The 15,656-nt window shown below is 39.6% G+C and overlaps 1 protein-coding gene across 14 annotated transcripts in view; it reads right to left on the bottom strand.

Annotated features, from left to right (window-relative positions):
* Nucleotides 1-15,656, bottom strand: part of ST7 (suppression of tumorigenicity 7) — a 151,562-nt gene that overhangs the window by 16,798 nt on the left and 119,108 nt on the right. For all 14 annotated transcript variants that reach the window (XM_080391012.1, XM_080391016.1, XM_080391013.1 and 11 more), the window contains 2 exons: nucleotides 9,151-9,223; nucleotides 7,512-7,614 (listed from right to left, as the gene is read on the bottom strand). In XM_080391012.1, the coding sequence (XP_080247138.1) occupies nucleotides 7,512-7,614; nucleotides 9,151-9,223 (176 nt within the window). The remainder of the gene's footprint in view (nucleotides 1-7,511; nucleotides 7,615-9,150; nucleotides 9,224-15,656) is intronic.

Genomic DNA, 15,656 nt, shown 5'->3' with positions numbered 1-15,656 from the left:
CTTATGTATTGCTTGTTACCAGTGATTAAAAACAAATCAAGTGGAAATAGCAGATGGAAGGATATATCTTGACACTTGCAAATCATTCTTGTCCTCACTCACTTGTGTTGGCTTTTCAGCCTGCATTTTTCTCAGTTTCAGAATGAAAAACTTATTTTAAAAGTTCCTCAGATCAACGATGTGAAACGCTCCTCCCTCATTACTCTGTCACAGCTCCTTTCCCAAACAAAAAGTACAAAATCTGGTTTGGTGATAATCAAGAAGATCCAAACACAAAGCTGATGGATGGTTCAAGTCTCACTTGGGCCTCATAATAGTTTTTGTTCTGTGCACAAAGGTCAGCCATACCTTCCAGGCATACAAACTGTCAATGAATTTATTCTGGAGGCATTTCCAGCAGGAATGCTGATTGTACGCAGCCCCGGAGAGACCTCATCTGGAACACTGTGCAGTTCTCATCAGGCACTTTCAGAAATTTAAAGATCAAATTCTACAAGTACAGAAGAGAGCTAATCAAAGAAATGGCAAGCTTGCTTTGTGAGAGTGCACTTGGAAGGCCTCCATCTAACTTCTCTGAATAGGAGTACCAGAAAGGTACCTAGCTGTAGGTAGGGCTTCATTATTATCAAAGGAGAGATATGACTATCCATGAAAATCACGATGGCCTTGATGTCCTAGAATATCATATCCATTCAAGAACTTCTGTATTTTGAAGGAGACTTCAAAAGCCCAGAGGGCATTCAGATTCCCTGGTTTGCTGACAGGGCTCAGGGTCTACTTTGAGACAGCACGGCCAAGGGCAGCCCCTTTCCACGGTAACTGCAGGTACTGGCACCCTGATACTTGACAGGCAGGACTGAGTCCCAGCAACCTACAGGGTTTCTAGCAGGTTGTCATGAAATCATCACAGTCCTCCTGAAATATTTTGGATTGGACAAGCAGACAAATTCCAGGGAAATTCAACTAAATGAAAAACCCCTTTCTTCATTCAGTAACCTGCAGTCCTCATGCTGCCCACGTAACGTGTGAATCACAGTCCTGATGGACGGCTGCACGCAACAAGTATCTCCAGCTCTTGGGAAAATCAGCCAAACACATCGGATTGTAGTTTCCAAGAGGCTGCTATTGCACTTGATTAAAGATATTACACTAGACAGGTACAGTCTTCTCTCCAGCCACCAAAGACTTCAGTGTGGGAATCTGACTATTTATACCTCAGCATTTCCAGTCGAGAGCACAGCCCTTGTTGTTATAGGATTAACGGACACAAGAACCTACCACAACGCTAAAATTCACACTAGCATGAACTCCACCTGGCTTCCCAAGAGAAGAACCTACACCTTTTGACAGACTGCCTATTAACCGTAACTCCTGATACACTGACACCTCAGATTCAACCATGACCTTTACAATTTAAGTAATTAAACTCTGCTACCTTTTGGGAACCCTCTGTCATCCCGACAGGGCTCCCTACCAGGGTTCTGAGCCCAAGCGTGGTTCTAGTTCAGAGGAAGAGTTGAATAACAGGATAAATAAGAAACTCAGCAAAGAGCTAGCCATCCTGAAGGAAACGGAGATGCCAAGCCCAGCACATCTCCAACTGCATTCGTTTTCTGATGATGAATGAAGCAGTTTAACTGGAACAGGAAACAGCATGTCACCACCATCTCAGGTTATCATGTTGCTTTAAAAAAAGGAATCAGCTTGTCTTTTTTTCTTTTTCTGGTCTCTCTCTTCTCTCACCCCAAACTTTTTCCTGTCAAAAACCTGTATTTTAGGAGTTACAACAAGGGCAAAAGTATTTTTCATGTGCTTCCACAGAGCTTCTGGGCTGGTTACATGACATTGTGATGGATATTGCTCAGCTATAGTCATTCTGTACACATATGGTTATATGCCTTTTAACGAGCATTTGGAGGATGACAATGGACCTTGTACACATGACGTGCAACATGGTGGAGTTTATATTTCTCTTACATGAATTGATTGAATGTACATTATTTATTTCATAATATTGACAGCACTCTGGCTACTAATTCTCCTCTGCTGGGACAGCTTTTAACATTCCACATTAATGACCTATTTCAGTGCTCTTTTATAAAATAAATCGACCTATCTCAGGCAGATTTCCTTCTTTTTCCTCAGTTGTGCAATTTACCTCTGAAATTACAGCTCAGGCTGCAAACAGGCAACAGTCAACTCCTGCACCTGTGACAGCATCCCTCCAGGCCAGAATATGAGAATTTAACATTGTTTGGACAAGAACTCTCCTCCTCCCAGTGGGATGAACAGCACAAGCTTAAAACAGTTCCAAAATACTGGTTCCTACATGCCCAGAGAAGCCACTTGTAGGTCACCTTACAAGTTCTCATTGAATTGATGGCAATTAAGAACTTTAGCCCTTTTGCTGGAGATACAAAACCAAATCACTGTCTCACTGAACAGTTGAAAACTCTCCTAAACAGGTCTGGAATAGTTTCTCTCTAATATCATTGGGTGTGTGGAATAGATTAATTTCCCATCTGGTATTTGAATTTGTTTACATTATTTGTTTCTATTAGCAACTACAACTTACTAGAAACCACACAAGCATACAGACACAGTTCTTATAAAAAAAAAAAACAACAAACTAAGTAAGAAAGAAATGAGAAGGGATGAAATGGAGAACAGATAAATCTTTAAAAGTGTTTAAGTCAATTGTTTGTTACATCTTTTTAATATGTTTACAAACAAAACTGGCATGTTTTAAAGTAATATAAATATTTGTCTGATTCAAATGCAGAACACTTCAGCAAGTACTCTTTAAATCAACTCAGCTCCTGGCTTATAGAGCAAACCCATACAACTGTATGCAGAGCACACTTCTGACTCACTTTTAACAATCAGGTATACGGACCGCCGTCTGTTTTCTCTTCCCTTTGACTTTCCTGAATAGCTTGTGTCTCTTAGATCACAGAAAAGAGAGGGGACTTTTCAGAAGGAGTTTGAATGCAGGGAAAGAGCCTTGCAAACCAGTTCAGAAAGGGTATTCCACAACTGAAGAATGTCCCAGAAATAGCTGTAGTACTTTATCAGCATTAGCTTGGGATAGTTGCATTACATGTAAGTGGGGAAGCTCAAAACACATCTAAATAATATTGATGAAGCCTTGTGTGTGTATTTGTGTGTATGCACATACTTTTTTTCCCAGCCACTCCACAAATTATGTACTCTCCATGACATGGGATGCATTACTCTCCATACAAAACCCTCTGGAATTTCAGTGATACCCCAACAGTGTCAGCACACTTCCTTGGGACCAAAACTCCACAGTGCATGGCACTACACTAAAACAAAAGGTTACTAGTCCACAGAATCTCATTTAAGACAAAGATGTTGAAAAAAAGTGCAGACAAATCTTCGCAAACAAGTGATACAATTTGTTGTGATGCTTCTCATAGTGTAATTCACAGCTCCTTGCTTTGTTCTCTTTCCTGCTGTACCGCTGATTTCAATCTTTTACTGGTTATGTTTTTCTTCCACTAAAAAGAACCCTAAGAACACTTTGCCTGGTGAAGTGCTTTTTCTATCAGAAATCTCTGCCGAAATATAAAGCTGCAATTTGGTGTAGCTGAGTTGCTTCTGTAACATAAACAAGACAAACTGTAGATAGACATATCTTTTATCAGTCACACAGTATAGCTTAAAAAAATTAAGCCACTTTCATGAACGGAAACTTCTTTACAGGTAAGATGTCTTCAGCAGTCTTGATCAGTATGACAGCGGTCGCATTTTTACTACAGTCAAGAAGATCAGTGTTTACACACCCGAGCTGGCCTTACCCTGCACAGCTCAGCTTCCAGAAACAGCACAGCCAGGTCGGCTGCCCAGCTTGCTGGAGAGATCTGGCAGGCTGTATTGAACTCTGTATTGCCTTTTTTCACTTAAACCAAATTTTAGTACCTTCTTATGTCACATCTTGACACCAGTGTATTCCAAAATGAGAATTTATCACCTATGACTAAGACTTAACGGATTGACCTCTGGGAATTAAACTGTCATTGAAATGTACTCAAAAACGGAAGAAGCGACCTGCATCAAAAGAAGGTTATTTGCTGGAAGGCTGCCTGAAGAAAGACTGTCAACCATATTAGATCTCTGCAAAAGGCATTTTTGTGCAGACACAAAAATAATGTGATGCATAGTCATCTAGAACCAATGGAAGTGGGTGCCAACATCTTCATGACTGACTTTCTGAGAATTAACCCAGAAGCATGCATATGCAGGAGTTTCTATATGGAAGGCAGGTGCTTTTGCAGGGTTTCTCACCTCTGTAAAGTGGGAATCTGGGACTTTTACACTGTTTCTTCTTAAGCAGTTCCAATATCTTTGGATTACATTTAAAAGGAAGCGTAAGAAATATATCTGACCTCTGCAACATCACTATGGAACACTAGACTGCAATCTGGCCATAATCTCCAAGGGAAAAATCAGCACCATTGTAAGAATCCCATGGCAGTTTTACACAAATCTGCAATAGGTCACAATGGGAGACCCAGTCTCCCTTTATTGCTAAATGCAGATCAAGCAGCATCTCTCAGTGTGTGCAGAGTGTGTTCCTTGCATTCCCTTTGTCTCAGAATCTCATTAACAAAAATTTGCTATTTCCAGTTAAATGTCTAGAAAATGCATATCCAGTAATAATCTTTTTACATGATAATTCTAAATTTTAATGATTTGCACTGCAAATGGTAAAATCTCTTTTTAAGATAAACCAGAAACATATTGAACCATTTATTTCTCTTTAATAGTGCAGTTGCCTGCTTTTAAGGCTTCTGCTGGGAACTTTGCAAATGCTTTAAATCCTCGTCACCTTTGTAATTTATTTCTTCCTCAGTCTGAACAAGAGACTTATTAGTGTTTAAATCCTAAAGAAACTTTGAAGACTTATTCGTATTATTTTTGTGGCACTGTTAGATTTCTTGTGATGCTGCTTGCTAAAACTTCTCTCCATTTCATTAGGAACAAATTGGATATGACTTCAATCGTTAACTGAATGGAAATGAGGTGTAATACCCATACTGTGCATAAAATTATAGCCAAAAATATATTTTTGCCACCTTAATATCCTTTACCTAACAGCAGAAAGAATGTGAAATTAGTAGTGCTGCACATTAATCTGTATTAGGCTACACTGTTTTAATGTTAAAATATGAACTACAAAAACCCTAGGGTGTGCTCCTGTTACTACCTTGCTATCTTCCTAATTTGTATGTTTCACAAAAGTTGTCAATTTCAAAATGACGGACTTCGAAAAACTGAGGGAATCAATTAACAATGTGAACTGACTGAAAAGCTCAGGAACTTAAGTGAGAAAGAGGACTGGAATGTCTTTAAATCAAAAGGACCAAAACTAACACACAATCTGCATTTCACACATGGGGATAATGGTCAGAAAGGAGATTCAGCCTTGTACTGAACAGAAGCTGGCTAGTCAGAAGGAGATCAAAAGTGATGAATAAAAGTACTGATCTACAAGAAAAGCAGGATCTTGGAGGTCTGGAAGCACAGAGGTTATGGAGGAATGGCCACAACTTAGAGTAAGGAAGATTTTTTCCAAGGCAGTCAAACCGATGAAGAGCACACTCTTAAGTATAAACAGAAGTAGTACAAGCAAAAAGGTAGTAAATGAAGACTTAGCCTCAGTTTCATGGCAGTGCAGAGCATGAAGACAACAGCAGGATGGACACGAGGAGCATGTACAGAAGTGGAGGCCACTGCCCATGATCTCTGTCCCTGAACAGTGAAAGAACCAGTCCCAGAAATGGCCAGACTAGCATGACTGACATAAAGCAAAAAGATCCCCACTCAGAATCAAGTGATCCAGTGATGAGAGAAGTAAATGCAATACCATTCATTTAAAGAGGATGGAAACAATACGTGTTAATATGAAAACATTAGTATGCAAACCGTTAAAAAAGATTTTAATGGAAAGAATTATCAAAAGCATGGAGGTAAGTGAGGAAAATGGAACAGGCTCTCAAGGATTGCTCATGACAGGCTAAACTGGTATCTTTGCTTGGAAAGGTATCTCATTTTTTAGATAGCAAGGACAGAATACTCTAACTGGGCTTCAGTAAAACATTCAGGAAGGTTCACCCACAACAGAACTGGAACAGAGAGTTAAACAGGCACCCAGGCAGAAGAGAAATATCAAAGGTTGTGTTGGTGCAAGAACCACCAGGATGGAAGAAAGTACACCGAGTTCCACAGAAGCAGTCCTGGAACCAAACTTCATTTAATATTTTAATTTTATAGCTTGGCACAAAAACAGAAGATCAGCTAATAATACAAAGGGACTTATCTCACCTAAATCTTGTTGTCTAAAAATCAGGCTTTTACTGGAAAATTGTTGCTCCTTTCATAGTCAATGTAGAAACAGGCACCTCGGAGGGAAAGTCTGTCTAGAGATGTCTAAGATAGTTCCTTCTTTCCACTGCCTGTAGAGGAAGTCTAGATGATTTTATTAAACAAACAGCCTAACTTTCAGGTATCTAAACCATGCTATTTAGTGGTTGGCATAACAGACAGAGCTCAAAGAGAAAATATTTAATTCCTGCAATGCATGAGAAGTAACTTCCTGCAATCCATGTGTACATATGGCAGGGGTTTTGGGTTTATCTTGACCAGACTTGGTATTCAGCTGTACCTGATGAATAGGCTCCCTACATTAACACACACCAGTCTTCCACTCTGCAGTTAAGGCTGCTTACTTGGTCCACAGGTTTGTGGGGTGAGTTTCAGAGGCAGATCTCCAAGGGCCAAAAAGCATCTGCCTCTAATTTGCCTTTACAATGAACTTACAGACTGCAATACTGAGTATCAGGTGATGAAATAATAAAATACATTAGCTTTTAGTAGCCCCTGGGCAAGATTCTTACTGCTGAGATACATATCTAGAGAGGTGATTAGGGAATTAGAACATAAATCCCTTTTCTTACTTTGTAGTTCTCAGCAACTCCTCATCTCTGAGCTTTGCATTCTCAAAACTTAATGACAGGGTGCTGCATAAGGAATTACTAATGCAACTTTTATGAAGTACACCATGAACTCCAAACATGTTTCTTTGTATAGCATGCCAAAAATATATTCTTACATGTAATCATCAAAACAAATAAACCATGCTATTTTGAACTAGAATATTTTTAATGGATATTTTGTAAATAATAATCTGTCTTTTTATATGGTTCTGTCCTGCAGTGTAGCATTTAGTGGTGTCTACTACCACAATCCATCATGTAATTGTTGCTCACGTAGATGACTCACTTCAGCTAAAATTTCAAGTTGCACAGTCCAGAGCAGGAGACACTAAATGTGAAAGATCAAACAAAAAACCTGTGCATACTATCAACTTCTTTCCCCTCCTGTTGTTTGTTTCCCTTCCCACAACATCACTTGCTAATCTAACACAGAAATCAGGAGTTAGGTCCTCAGCAGCGTTAAAGCTACAACAATGCTTTCTCCATACTCACTTTTGGCACGTGTGGATTAAATTCTACTGCTCTGTGAATAGCTTCTACTGCATTCATCTCTGCAGTACTCAGCCCTCGCCTTGAGGCAGCCTCTGGAGAAAATCTACAAAAGCAAAGAAACAAACACATTAGCTCAGAAATGCTATTAAGAAAAAGCCAGAAAAGGAATCTAGAACATGGGCCCATGTAACCAAACTGAGTCAATTTCCTATGCTCTCCAAACTTCCATAGCAAGTGGAAACTCTGAGTGATCTATTACATCAAGGCCAATGAAAATCCCAGCAGAAGTGGAAAGCATGTTTGCATCTAATCATGGCAGAAAGTCAGTTCAAACAGTCCTTTCTCTGTCACTAATCTAAATTTGCTCTAGGTACCTTGCTAAGGGGCATATTCAAGGCTGAAGTTGCAGAAAAAAGAAAAGCAAAAAACCCCAACAATGCCGAATTGTTGTTGGAGGGTTTCTATTAAAAACAGGGTTGGGGAGGTTTTAGGGAGGTTCCCAACCCAATGCCCCTGGGTCAGGTTGGGATGGAAGCACGATGCAGCAGCAGTAGCGGGTGGTCTACTGGCCGCAGCACCATTGAGGGTAGCATGCCCAAACTGTGGGCAAACCATCTGCCCCAGTGAATGAAAAACCAGACCATGCAATCTCTTTCTCACCTCACACCCCACGGCTAACTCCAGAGCTGTACTTGGCAGGCAGACACCACAGGGAAAGCTGTGACAACCTTAGCCCTGCCCTCCCAAGCTGGAGTCGCTGTGTAGGGAGGAAAGATGTTGCAGTAGGTACTGGCGATCTACAGGATAAAAAGAATGAAAGAAAATTACTTAGATCTTGATGTGTACATACACTTTAAAAGCAAAAACTGTCAGGATGTCAATCAAGAAAATGGCTTTCCACTCTACTTGCTTTCCAACTTTAGGGAGGCATTTGACTCTCAGGTGCACAGACACAGCTCTGCCTGGGATTTGTGTGAAGGCATCTGAGCTCAGAATTGGGATTTTTGAGCTCCATTTCCCAAGGAGCTGAGCACCCTTTCAGAGCTGGCCAGTGCTCTCAAGTCCACAGGCATCAAGTAGATGCGCTCAGCACCTTGGAAGGTGGAGACCCAAGAGAAAACCGTAACAGGAATGAGCAGATACTTGGGTCTCTAAAAATATGAACATCATCTACCTCTCAGAATCCCTAACATAGTAACGCTAAATCCACCTGCCACTATTTAAGTAGATGAGCAGTCTTCTGGCAGCATTTTAAAATGACATTGCTACGAGTCCACTCACATTTATTTATTACCTTTCTGTTGTCAGGTTTACACAAAGTTGAAGAGGTTCAGCCACACAACACCTTTTACTTCCATCTTCATTATACTATCTAGGAAGCCAAAGCTCACCCGGACAGTATACATAAAACTAAACGAGAATTGAATTTACGCTATTTGTCTTCATTTCTTCTTCTGTAATATTTGAAGTGCAATGTTTGATCACTGCAATTTTTTCTCATATACAAAGTGATTTTATGAATTTACTGCAGGACTGAATTCTCCTGCTAACCCAGCGGATTGTTAGGGTGTGGGCTCAGCTAAGAGAAATCTCGAGTTAAATCAGGAATTTTGCTGGACAGTGGTTCTTATGCACTTACTTGTCAGAGACAGCTCTGGCTTTGAGCAATGCAGCTGTGTAACATATTGTTGCTGATTTTGGTAAGCTTATATCTGTTGAAAAGAAAGAAAAAATTAAACATCTGAAAATTTAAAAGTCTGCAGAAAGAAAAGTGTTTGATTGATACTTTGGAGTATCATGGCATACCCAAAATTATTATGTGAATTCGGAATACTTTCTGATCTTGGGACTTGTACTCCCATGTCACATGGATTTTAAAATTTCCACCCAATATACAGGCTTTAAAACCTGTGTTGATGACCACTGGAACTGCTATTTAAGCAGCAACAGGGTTCACTAGAGAACTAATTCAAAGAATGACATGACAGAGACATAATGAAAGAATTCATTACTTCATATGCAAATGTGTAGGTAACCCAGAATACATTAATTTTTCCATAGTTCACAAAACATCTAAGTAGTAGCTGAGGGCTATCTTATTCACTCTTCTTGTTTTCACTCAGGAGCAGTTGTCTAATATGACTATGTGGCAGCTATACAAGTTAAGACAGCTATTTAAGTAAGAAGGATTTGACTTGCAAGCAAACAACCATTAGATTTATTGCAGTTAAAGATCAACATTAAAATAAAGTGGTTTGCCTCTTAAGGAAATCTTGAACCAAAATATTCACCAGACAGTCTCTGGCCATTTTATGATGTTCCAGAGACACACAGGAGCCATAAACCTAACTTAACCCATTAGTTCAATTTAATTTATACCTGTTCTCTACTAGCAGATTAGCACAAAAGCATCCAAAAGGTAGAGACAAATGCTGTGTAACAGACTTGAGTTACAGCTTTGTTCCCACTTTTACAAAGAATTGACTCTCACACTAGTAATCTACTAAGCAGATACATATTATATAGTGACTGAAATATTGCAGCATTCAAAAGTTCGAGATAAAGCTAAATGAAAGGAAAAACAGGGAAAAAAAAGGCTGGATTCTGCAAACCCTTCTGCACACTGCAGTTATAGGTTCCTATTGTAAATAGCAAATACACAGCACAGTAAACACAAGGCACTGGAGCAGGCCCACTGTAGAAGTGAAGAGCATCTAATCTGACTATTGTTCTGAGAAATTACCTATCCCTCAGTTTGTCATTAAAGTTGATTTGGAAGATGAAATGATCATAGAGCTTGGTAACTTCAGCGTTAAGAGAAACTTGCAATTTACTGAACTCCAGTGCCTTGCAACACAGGGCTCCAAGAAGGAGTTAAAGAGGACAAGCAAGGCATATCTCAGCAAACCCCATCCTTCATTTATTAACAAACAAGTAGAACATTGTTCTGTTAGACAGAAAACATGGCCAGAAATGACTGAGGCACTTTGAAAATGCTACCTGTTAAATCCTCTCTATTGTCTTTGTATGCACTTGCACTTCAAGTATGAGATGTAGAGATCTTGTTGGAGGCTCCCCTGTAATATATTCCAACTATAATTTCACTGGAGTATGTAATTGTAGTGGCTAAAGTAATTAAAATCAACAGCACGCAAAGCAGTCTGGGTGACAGACATGTTAATTACCCCACTAATAGAAGCTATCGACAGACACAGATGTGAGCACATCTTCAATGAGAAGAGGAGAAAATATTTATGAGTGCCTTCAATAACCCTGCTTATACCAGGCTTTCCTTAACACCAGGAGTTAAAAGTTATTTCCAGTAAACAGAAATGATCTTTTCCAGAAGATACTGGTCTCTGTCATTCAGTGTAAAACTCACTCATTAAATAATAAATGGAGTGAAACACACAGGAATGCAAAAGAAAAAAACAAACACCAAGAAACCCAGCAATGTGCTGTCATTTATAAGGTTTTCAATGGGTCAAGATAATACATTATTTTCCTCTTACCTGCAAGCGTTTCTCTGGGCCATCAAGCCACTATTACCTCACAGGAAATATTTTCCTCTGCATCAGCCAAAAACCTAGTAATGTTGGTTCAAGATCTGACCTTTACAAAATTTTGCATGAATGACACAGAACAAAAGGTCTACCTAGAAGTCCCTGGAAATACATTTTCCCAGACAAAAGGCAAACTCCACATGTAAAAAGAGGACCAAGAAGAGAAAGTTTGCCCAGAGTTCTTCTCATAATGCAGTAAGAGCACCACTTCACTTTTCTATCTGTTTGAAGGAGCTGAAAACTAGGAGGAATCAAGAGGCCTGGAGTATATAACTCATGCAGCAGAGGAAAAACAGCTGCTATGCCAATGAAAGCTGCTTGCTCAATTTCATCAAAGAAAGCAGATATGCCAGCAAAAGTCAGAATGACAGCAAGAAAATGTGAATTCAGCTGTCAATACACGATCCATGAAGTGAAACAGTGAGACCACTCAACACACAAAAGCCCTCTAATCACATGTATAAAGGTTAGTTTCTGCATCAGGTCATTGATACTTGAATGGAGAATGTTGTGGACCTTGCATGGACCAAACTGTGAGGATTATTACAATTCTTGGCAAAGGGATTAAGGTATCATACGGTAAGTAGGAACTGAGCTTGATACAGTGTTAAATACACTAGAACAAAACACCGTATCACAAAACAGCTCCTTGAGCTGGACACGTGTGTATACAGACGGCAGGATAATCCACAATGAACTGGTGGTATCTCTAAGGAAGGGAAATACGGTGAGCTGAGGTAAGGCTCAGTACACCACCTGAGTCGTTCTTGCAGAAGCAATGGGATTTCTCAAGGAATGTTGTGTTCAAATCTGATCACCTACGGTCAAGAACAACAAAAGTAAACAGGAAGATTGGATTGTTTTTGTAAAAATCCAAGTGAAATGAAGTCTAAGTGAAGATAGAACTGTTCCCTATGCATACCCACAAGGAACACAGGAAAGAAGGGCTGCTTAGGTAAAGGATAACACTGGCACAAGAATAAACAGTTCAGAATTAAATTTAAGCTGGAGATTAAAAGAAAGTTTCTGAGAAGTGGATTTTTGAGGCAGATTTTCAGGTAGAATAATGGGACAAACCAACCAGGATGAGCTTGCTCTAGGATGGAGCTTGCTTGGCTCATGGAAGGTGTAATATCCTGCAGTGAATGCAGCAGCAGGGGGACCTGACTCACCCAGGAGGCCTCTTCCAGTACTGTGCTCCTAATAAGCAAGCAGCAAATATTTGAGGATAATACCTACAGTCCCTTGGCAGTGGAAGAAATACATACAAACGTTCATGTTTATGTTGCTGTGGAGATAGCCCTCCATTAGGTCCGTGCTGTTTCCCTCCAAAAGTGTTTTACTTTTTGTTTGCTTCATATTAGACTGGAAGTATTTGGTTCTCATATAATTTAGGCTTCAGCTCCAAAACTGGACCCTTGTATTTTAGACAAAAGCATAAAAGTTATATCTGATTACAACTTGAATATAGCAAGAGAATCAAGACTAAACTAGCCCTAGAAGATAAATCCTCTGTCAGGAACCAAAGTGAAGTTTTTCATAAATGACTACGTCCAGTTCTGTGAGCCATCTGGCAAAATATCTTTACATGTACTGTTTCCCACCCTCCTGTGATTACTTATGGAGCTCCCACAATGTGCTGAAAGATGTGACTGCTATTCTGTTGTCAAATCCATCAGGACATTTTTGCCTAATAAGAATGGATGGGTCAGTCTAAAAAAGGCTCCCCTTCTTCCTTATTGCTTGTATCTTAAAGCAGAATACAAAATAGTCTAGACTTGATTTATGACCATTTTCTTTCCATTAGCCCCAGTCAGCTACGGGGAAGGTTGGGAAAGTGAATTCTTACCAGTCATTTCCTTCTTAAGCAGTTGCCTGTGAGAGTGAACTAATGGAAAGGTGCCATGGATAGAGACTTGCAATGATAATATCACTACTTCTCTCATTCAAGATATCCACAATATGCCATATATGATCTAAATAGGTCAAGGGATCTATTGTTCTTATACAATAGCAACTAAACCAAGAAATGATGAATCTGGATATGGACTGGTACAACACCCCCTACCCAAGTTATCCAAAGGCCCCAAAAGTGGTGAGATAGGCATGTTGCAATTGCTTTAGTTGTTAATAAACGCAAAATCTCTGTCACTAATCAGAAATTATACCCTATTTTCACCCCAAAGTGTATGTTATTCCCAAACCAACAATATGGATTTCTATGGGCTTAACTTCAGATAGGTGAATAGCCTTATCAGCATTAATAGGCCTTATGTATTTGCTGAAATAATCTGTAGATTGGGGGCCGTAATTTGGACAGTAGTATCCTTACAGTCAAACTGCTAGTTCTTCTTCATATAGCACTGGAGAGAGACTACATTAAGCTGCTGGAATCATTCACGTATTTCCAAATACATAACTCAAAGTACATCAACAATCTGGAAGGAGTTATGAGAAGAGGTAAAACAAAAAAATGGTGGAATACAGGACATATATTAGGCTATGGCTTGGGGGTGAACCCCCTCTCTGATTTGTCTCTCCTTCAGCCTGTCTGTAGGCTCTAGTGATCGGCCAACACTTGCCCTGTCAGTACAGAACTCCCCCAGTTCTCTGCACCTGGAGGCCTGACTGTCAGCCCTTGCAGAAGTGGTAGGAAGCACTGCTTATGGGAAAGAGCGAAAGTGCTCTAGCAAATAAATATGTGCAGGTTGGATCAGTGATGACAGAAGAGAGACACAGTCGTCTATAAAGACAGAAACATTAAGGAAGAAAGTGAATTAAGCTGATACAAATGGTTAAAAGCAAGAGTAACGGGGTGGAATTCAATAAACTGAAGTATGAACTGAATATGAGGGGAAAAACACTTTGTCAAAAAGATCTAATATCCTGTAGTATTATCTCCCATGAGAACAGTCATTGCATTTTTCCATAAAACACGGTAGAAAACATGCTGGAAGGAGCAAATCTATGAACACAATGATCTAACGCTTACTTTGTGCTTGCAAAATAAAGCAGTTCCGATTCTCTGTACTTTTGACATTCCTCCTCAGTGGTGGGAAACACCTCAATCAAACACAAACACATAGCCACTGTGTATATTAAGGCCTGGATTTTGGTCCCCTGATAGAATGGGAAAAATGTTTCAGCACAAACAACAATGTTTATTTTGCCATGATCACAACTCAAACCTAAACTGTTCAGATACAGAAAGATTTTGAGGGTCACTGCTGATTGTAAACAATTCATACGCAACTCTTGCTGAGATGCGTATCTCAGTGACCAGGCAGGTGTCAGCCCCTTTGATTTGACCAAGTTCAATCTTAAATGCACATAGAGGGGAAGGAATAATTTCTCCTACAGGAGGTGAGAAAGAGCAAGATTAGCATAACTAGTTTAGAGTTTTTGTGCTTGTTCACAAACAGGAGAAACAACCCCCCTCCCCAGAATCATATGGCAAAAAAAGAGACCAGATGGTATGAAGAAGACACAGAATGGATGCAGAGACCTAACTGAAGTGACAAGTCATTTTGACATGGAGGAAAGAAACTGGTTCTTAGAAGCAGAAGCTGAAAAAGATATAAAGAGAAAAAAGACAAACTATTCTCTCAATACTGTTACACAAACTGGAGGTCTTACGTGATTTGCATCTCTTGGAGAAGGCAGACTAGGTTTTGGTACGATCTTAACTAAAAGGAACTTTAAGGTCTCTCTTTCAAAGAAACAAAAGGATTATAGAACAGTGTGCATAAGGTAGTGGCTGCTTCCATACTGCCATGTGCTACACCTTTAACTCAGAAGAAAACCCTTTCTTGCACTTAGAACATCTACCCAGTTAGCTCCACCAGGCAGAACGTCTTCTCAAAAATAGCAAACATAATCATGGTAAGTAAAGAAACTGATGGAGTGGAGGTGTGATCTCAAATGTATACACATATCCAAAAGTCCTAGAGACCATAGCTAATATAGCAGAAGGCTCCGTGTAGTTGTTCCTCAGTCTGCAACTCTGCAAAAGGGATGTCTTTAAGTTCAACGTAAACAGAATTTACCCATTTTGTACATCTGTAAGGGCAAGAAGAAATTGGACAGAGGGGGACTGGAGAAAAGAGAGTAGCCCTGAATACACTACATTTTAGAGAATGAATTTCTCTACATTAATTGTTGGATTTCACTAAGTTGGAAGTATTTCAAGACAAAGAAGGCTCTGATTCTAAAGTGTTTCTTCAAGGGCCTGCATTTTGATTTGACATTAATTTAAAGTAGGCTTCTTTGAAGTAAGCTGTTACTAAATAAAGAAGTGTCATAGCCTAGAGCAGAAGGATACTTTTTGTATTTTAAAATAACTTACTTTCTATGTAACCTTTGGTCTGAATTATCTCAAGTGAACTCTGAATTTGGGACTCCGTATACATGGTGACATAGTCTTTCTCTTTCTTTGCAAGGGGTTAAGTGAAAAGGGAATCTAAGGTGTTCCTCCTGCAAACCAGAAGGTTTGTAGTCTTATGGGAAAACACTGTCATTTAAAAAAAGGAAAGCAAGGACAGGTTTAGGGAGGAACCATTGCAACACTATGACTAAATACATA

This window comes from Falco punctatus (genome assembly GCF_963210335.1).
Source record: "Falco punctatus genome assembly, chromosome: 6".
Lineage (NCBI taxonomy): Eukaryota > Metazoa > Chordata > Aves > Falconiformes > Falconidae > Falco > Falco punctatus.
Note: the sequence above shows the minus strand (reverse complement) of the source record. Positions and strands in the feature narration are given on the sequence as shown.